Source organism: Palaemon carinicauda, chromosome 35 (genome assembly GCF_036898095.1).
Source record: "Palaemon carinicauda isolate YSFRI2023 chromosome 35, ASM3689809v2, whole genome shotgun sequence".
Lineage (NCBI taxonomy): Eukaryota > Metazoa > Arthropoda > Malacostraca > Decapoda > Palaemonidae > Palaemon > Palaemon carinicauda.
Genome location: NC_090759.1, coordinates 18,588,587 through 18,596,239, shown reverse-complemented (window position 1 = coordinate 18,596,239; position 7,653 = coordinate 18,588,587). Strand labels below are relative to the sequence as shown.

The following is a 7,653-nucleotide window of genomic DNA, read 5'->3' as shown; positions in this document are numbered from 1 at the left end:
CTACCACAAGCTATAGCTTTGCTATGATTGTACACCTGAAGACTACCCAATACCTCTTTGTGAAAAGGTTGTCTAGATATCTGAGGAATTCCTCAGCATCAGTCTACCAGGCAGTATAATGTCTTGTGTAGTTGGTGTCATGTAAAACTGTCTCTCTCCACTCGATACCTCGATTCCAGCAATAGCGGAATCATCGAGTATATACAAGAGGAAAAGACCCCCTATTCAGTTCCGACAGGTAAAGATGATCACTCAACCTTGATCCTTCACCTTCAAACTGAAAGAAAGGGACACCCTCTCATTGATAGACGTTTCCCAACTCATACGGATTTACAACTTGCCTTTGCCCAGTCGGAATTGAGACCTTCCACTCGGAACATGGTTCAAATCTCCGATCCCTAAATGGACCTCCTTATGTTCCACTTCACCAGGCAACAAATTTTCTCCTGATTTAAGAACACAATGTTCCTACACACTCGGACAGCAACCAAACGAGTCAAGGAACTTCATGGTCTCTCTTTCGACATCGCCCATTATTGAGAAGGGCAAAAGACAATGTTCAGTTTCGTCCCTGAATATGTCGCCAGACACAGTCTCCAGAGGTGATGGATCCTACACAATTCTCAACTCGGTAACGGACGATCCAGATCATCTGTTACTGTACCCAGGGTAAGAAATGAGACTTTACCTAAAGAAAATGGCAACAGCCTGCCTGGGTCCCTTCTCTTGTCATCAGCACTGGGAGAGACTAGAGGAGGATCACCGAAACATCATCTCGACATGACGATTCACAGTGTCAGGGGCATAAGTATGCCCCTGGTCCTTCTTAGCAGATTACTCTGTGACACAGGTTTTACAAGAAAAGATGTGAATGCTCCAGGTGACTTTCACAACCTTTCTCCTGCAAGATGTGACCCACAGGAACTCGATACCATCTCTATCGGTCCGGTGGTGGCTGCACAACAGCTGGTTGTATACCTCAAGCTCCTTATTGGACAAGTAGCAGAAGGTGGAGGACACTGTTACCCGGTTTTAGTCTGCGTGAATGGAAAGATTTGACTGGCTCTTATTCTTTTCTTCATCCTACCCTCTGGTGGGGAAAGCAGCATCCTTGGTTCTCTGCATAAGCTGACCTCAAACCACTACAGGTAAACCATGCTCCCTTGTGTACCTAGTATTAAGCTAATACTGTTGCGTCCCCATACCCTGGCGAGGTGGTATTGGGAAGTCTTAGTTACATCAGGTTGTTCCTACATAGACTCGGAATAACTTTACCTAGACAGTCACACTTCTGCACGTCTCAACACACAGCTTGCGTAGGCCGCGGACCTTGCATAGTAAGGTTTAGCGAGGGCAGGGACTCCTTATTTTTGAGTACTAGCATACTCAGATAAGGAGCCCCCGGGCAAAGCCAAAAGCCAGATTGGTAGGGATGTCCACCCTTCCTAATGGGTGAGTCACCCCTAACAAATAGCATGGTTTGTATTCCAGTTACGGAACAAATGACAAATTCGTAGATAATTTGTATTTTTCCTAACTATACAAACCTTAGCTATTATACAAACTTGCCCGCCATCCCTATCCCCCTTGAAGTCCACCTCTAAGCAAAGTGACTAAATCACAGGTGTGTGAACGAGAGTGGTAGCAAGCTACCCCCCCTACCCCCGCTAACTAGCGGTGTGGGTAGTTAACCCTTGCTAAATTTTAATGGCTCGTCATTTTAGCTCCGCTGAAAGTATAACCCCTAGCTAAGGTTTGTATAGTTAGGAAAAATACAAATTATCTACGAATTTGTCATGCTCACACGTTTTTTGCACGTGGTCCTTAATGCCAGCAGTTTTCAACTCGAATTTTGCTCTTTGGTGTTTATAGTAGTACAACCATACCCAAGGTTATATGTTTAAATTTTGTAGGGATTAGTTTATTGAATCTCATTTAATGATACAGGTAGAATGTTTAGTGCTTTTTGTCCCCCCCAGCCTTCTACCTTCCTTAATCCATTACTTTCTATACTTTGCATAACACCGTCAGTCACCCAGTCAAATTTAGTATTGCGCCTGTTCATGGGGAGTCTTGTACTGTAAGCACAGGCATAACTCCTGACTGCCATGTGTTCATAGCCTATTTCCATCTGCATGCTCTTCCTCTAAATATATCTTGGGAGGGATGTTCTATGTAAATATGTAGTTAGAAATCTAAATGAGAATAAGGTTGTCTGATTCAGTCTTGAATTGATCATGTCTCCTCTTCATAATTAAAGAAAAAAAAATCAAGAAACGTCATTTCCCCTCTGATTTCCTCAGTTTATTGTCTGACTGTTAAGCTATAGTTTCTTTTGGCCTCGGCCTTAGTCAAATGGGTCGGTGAGCTACAGGCTGTCTAGGGTAAAGTATGCTCTTCTCTATTTCTATTATAAGGGTTTAGGGCTAAAAAGGATTTTAAGAGTAAAGTTTTGGTCTAAATGTCAATCTAAGGTGGTCTAAAGATTTTTTTCAACATTCACCTATAGACACCACACTATTGTAATAACCCCAAATTATTTGCCTTTATAGGTGCCAAGATATTAGATCTGTATTATGACATGCCCAACTTATACCCTGGCTTGAACACCGGCAGTCGTTATGTTAGCACCACATGTTCTCTCGGGTTTGTGCCAGATGCAGTTCAAGTGTAGATAGCTTTGTTGCCAGGAGTTATATTGTTGATTCCAATAGTGTTGGCAGTAATTACTCACTTCAGTTACCCTATGGACAGTTGGTTCTTCAGGAATGAAGGTAAAGGAAAATTCAATGATTCAGGAGTCTGTCAATACTTCATTACAATTTTATGGGATTTCTCTCTGACTCTCCTCAGATTTCTCCTTCAGTTAAGGGTTGGTTGTTGTAAGAATCTCTTATTTCTGAAAGAATTTAATAGCTTGGGAATCTATTCTTTTATTCTTGGTCCTCTTTGATTGTGGTAGGATCTCCCATATTTTAAAGCAGATCGCTAGCTGAGAATCTCTGTATCTAACTTTTATGAAGGTTATGTTGTGTGTTCCTACACAGAATACAATCCCTACATTCTTGATATAGGAGAAGAGATCAGCGCATGCTGGCATATGGCTATAAAACTTTGCTCACTCATAGCTTCTTCACTTTGATCTCAGCCATGGTAGAAGACAGATGGCTGCTTCCACTTTCATTGGCTTGGCAAAATGAAACTTTTACTCTTGGTTTTATTCCCAGTATGACGCATTAGGGTCTCCGGGATAGTGTCCTTTAGTTGGAGACGCTTAATATCATGGCTCCATTAACTATTTTAAGTTGGATAAAGGTAAACACTCACCTTTACCTCCTCGGAATTAGACTTGCCTGAAGTCTTACAATCAGACGCTTAATATCATGGCTCCATTAACTATTTTAAGTTGGATAAAGGTAAACACTCACCTTTACCTCCTCGGAATTAGACTTGCCTGAAGTCTTACAATCAGAGAACCTCTAAGAGGAAGTCTGTTTCCGTCTGTGTTCACTGATATGTGGGCGGACATGCGAGCAACACCTGTCCTCTTGAGTGCTGTTGACTTAACGTTTTCTGCCTCGCTTATTAGAAGCGGTTGTTTCGTATTCTGATTGCCCTACTTGGTCAGCAGGATTTTGGAAGTTAGCTTAACAAGCTACCTCTCAGCACCCTCAAGTGGAAGCTAGCTTTTCACTTGAGAGATATGCTTTGCCATATTCTCCCTCTGAGCTTGCTGACCCTTCAGGGTTTTTGATGGACGCAGTCACTACCACGAACTGCTGCCCTAGCCTGGTAGTTTATCTTTCAGTCGTATGCAGTAAAACTCTAGCTCTTCAGAGCTCCCATGTGATCTTGGCAAGTTGTCTCAGAGGCTGATTGTGCCTAAAGTGAAAGTTATCCTTTCACCTCAGAGCTTTGCTTCTACAAGCGATCTCTCAGTGCCTCCTGACCCAGGCTCACATGCCAAACAAGCTAACAGCCAGCCTGGATAGGGTGCCAAAGGTAAAAGCTATCACCTAAGAAGAGTTTTACTTTAAACAAGCAATCTCTCAATGCTAAGTGATACCGACGTGCAACGTAAGTCAGGATTACAGCAAGATCCAGGATCACTGAGCCTGAATCACCCAGCTATGACTGCTCATACTGTGTAATCTACACTTTTGACGTGATTCAGTCTCGGAAAGATCCAGGCTCACAGGGAGCCTAAATCACATATCTGTTACTGTTCATGCTCTTCTGAGCCTGCTTTACCTTTTTTGGTAGAGTGCATGAGCCAAGCTTGCACACTGACGGATAGCAGCCCTGTGTGGTCTCATGATTCTGTCATGTTTCGCACTCAGCATTCACTTAGGTGATCACATAGCATTGCTCAACGCGGTCGCTTGGCTCACCCTAGTGCTTGCTCTCTCCTGAATGCTCTTTGAGCTAGATACTACCTTACTAGGCCCCTGACATGCATGAAGCAGACAGGAATCTAAAATAATGTGATTTATTTTATCACTCTAACCCAAGAGCTTTTTTTATGAGAAACCTTTGTGCCTACAATAGCTAATTGTATGCATTTATACATATGCTATCTGGCATTCACAATTTAAGAGTCTGTTAATGGAAACAAATTCCTTTAGGAGCCTGAGTCTTTGCTGCAATTCATTCTCTCTCTCTCATATGGGTTTCCTCTTAAATCAATTTACTATGACTAGAAAAAAAAGAAAATAACTTGTAACTACAATAGGTTACCAGGGAACTCCAAGGCTGGACAGGTTTCATGAGCTACTCCAAGGCAGAGGTCACTCTACTCTTGGTCGTCGGTCAGAGACTGATCTCCTTTCTTCACTACAATCATCAACTCCACGCTGTATTACCGTCTCATTTCTTTGACTTTTTTAGTGTTTTGTGAAATATGAGTGGATCTTCTAGTATTATGCAGATTTTCCACAGCCTTGAAGGCTGCCTATGGGCACCATAGTGAGTATAGAAATGTGATATCTGGGGTTCCTTAGGGTAGTGTTCTTGGCCCATTACTTTTCTTTTCATACTAATATACACTTGACATGTGGTTTTGCCTAGAAAACAAGCTTGTTGCATAGGCAGATAATACTACTCTCTGCATTTTTGCAATCTCCTGAATATAGATCAGGGGTTGCTGAATCCCTTAATAGAGATCTAGCTAAAATTAGTGCACGGTGCACAAATTATTGGGTATGAAGTTGAACCCTAACAGAACTCAAAGTATGATTGTAAGTAGGTCAAAGACAGTGGTTTCTTAACATCCGGATCTCAGCATTGATAATGTTCCTTCAACTTTGTATGACTTTTAGAATTTTAGGTATGAGTCTCGACAGCAAATTTACTTTTGAGAAACACATTCTGTGTCTTCTTCAGTTGCACAAAAAAATTGGCTTATTTATAAAATCTTTTAAGATTTTTGGTGATCAATCTATTCTGAAGAAGTGTTTTAATTCTTTTTTTCTGCCTTGTTTCGAGTATTGTTCTCCTGTCTGTTCTTCAGCTGCTGATTCTCATCTTAATTTGTTGGACAGGAACTTACAGTATATTAAATTTCTTATTCCTGAGCTAGATATCAATCTCTGGCACAGTCATTTAATTAGTTCCTTGTGCCTGTTGCATAAATTTTTTTTTATAATTCTGACCATCCTTTACATTCAGATCTTCCCAGACAGTACCAGCCTGTTCGTAATACTAGGCATGCAGTTAATTCTAATAGTCAGGCACTCTACATCATCAAGCTCAATACTTCACAGTACTCAAGAAGTTTTATTTCAGCTGTGACCAAGTTGTAGAAGGATCTTCCTAATCGGGTAGTTGAGTCAGTAGAACTTCAAAAGTTCAAACTTGCAGCAAATGTTTTTATGTTGAACAGGCTGATATGTCTTTTTATAGTTTATATGTGAAAATTTTTTTAATGTTAATGTTTTTAAAATATTTTATTTAATTGTTCATTACTACTTCTATTGTTTATTTCCTTATTTCCTTTCCTCACTGGGTTATTTTTCCCTGTTGAAGCCCTTGGGCTTATAGCATCTTGCTTTTCCAACTAAGGTTGTAGCTTAGCTAGTGATAATAATAAAAAATGGCTGCCTCGGTATAAGGGGATTTGGCAGGCTCATTCCGCAGACGAGGTATTCTCAGATGAGGAGGTGAAAATTTTAGCATTTTCACCAGTTCAGCTGATTAGTCCTTCTTGATGTTTTGACTTTAGACATCTGGATCAGGATCAGGATCAGGAACATCCACTTCATCAAGATAAACGACACTTATCTGCCATTTAGATGGCCTGGGTGACCTTCAGATGCCCAAGTAATGAACAGACGCTGTGCCATAGGTGCCAAGTTTCCCCGTCTCTCAGCACTAAGCATCAGTTCGATGTATTACTATCTATTTAGCCCCATGACACCCTGCATCGTTTTTTAACAACATTGTCTCAGTAGCTGAGAACTCGCTGCGATCTAGCAGATCGTTGAGGTTGCAACCTTTAGCCCTTTCTTGTCAGAGAAAGTTCTATACAGTATAGACTCAGAGGCACATCCAAGCCCTCTGCCGATCTATCCCAATGTGGTTGCCCTTATCCTGGGCGTGTCTAGTGATAAGCTGATGAATAATCAAAACCTTCTTAACATCAGAAATGTAGAACATGGAGGTTGCTGCCAGGTCAGCTATTCAGGCCTGCTCCGTGGCTAGATCACTGGTCAGGGCCAGTGTTATGTTTTATTACTGTATAACCGAGAACATGAAGAATTTTGATATTGTCAAACAGTTCAAGGAATTGTCAAGGTCCAAGGCTAAGGTCTTGGAGTTTCTACTCTATCAGATTGTCTTCCTTTGGGGAAATAGCATTCTGAAATAAAGAGATATGATGTTGGCCAAATATGTATACCAAACGGTTATCTCTCAGAGATGTATTGTACTTTTGAATTATAACAATGTTTCCTTCAAATATGTTGACCCACATTTTTGGGGACTGGTAGTTTCAACCTACTTTGTTTTACCGTATCCATCTTCATTAAAACCTACATAAGCCTCTAGTTGCAGACTTGGTTTTTACTCATCCAGCACAAAAGTTTTCTATCATACCTGTATCCGAGTTATTTAGCTTTTGCCTCCCTCCTAAATAGCAATTAAGGCTTTAATGAAATATGTTATAAGTGGTTTCATACAAAACCATTATTCCTATATTATACTAAATCCTCTCCTCTCCTTTTCTCTCTATCTTGCCTCTTCACAGTTAATTACATGAAACAAAGATATCAAGGATTCCATTCTTACCTTTCAGCTAACACCTGTGCAATATGCTAATCTTTCTTGTAATGATAGGACTAGAGAACCAATGATTTTGAGAGGAAATTTTAGGTTTATATTCAAGGTCAATGGGTCTGTATGGAAAAAAACATTATTATTTAGCAAGTATGTGGTATATTTCCCAGTAAAAGCTTTTCTATGGCCTGATGCAAAGTCCTGTGAGGACTCGCTACAAATAAACTTTTTAAGGACTTTGCATCATGAAGCAGGTGGAAGCATGTATATTAAGTTATAAATAATAAGTGAATTGCTATATCATGTAAAATATTTTTTTTCATTAAACAGGAAAAGAAACAAGATGAAAATACTCCATTGATCATAACACAGTGAGGTATG

At 40.4% G+C, this 7,653-nt stretch overlaps 1 protein-coding gene across 6 annotated transcripts in view; it reads left to right on the top strand.

Moving 5' to 3' along the window:
- The window catches only part of LOC137627648 (potassium channel subfamily K member 6-like), a 110,057-nt gene that overhangs the window by 80,518 nt on the left and 21,886 nt on the right, over positions 1–7,653 (top strand). The window contains exon 7 of one of the 6 annotated variants that reach the window (XM_068358796.1): positions 7,603–7,648. The exons of the other annotated variants lie outside the window; for them this stretch is intronic. Coding sequence (XP_068214897.1) covers positions 7,603–7,647 — 45 coding nt within the window. The 3' untranslated portion in view covers position 7,648. The remainder of the gene's footprint in view (positions 1–7,602; positions 7,649–7,653) is intronic. 6 annotated transcript variants of the gene reach the window in all.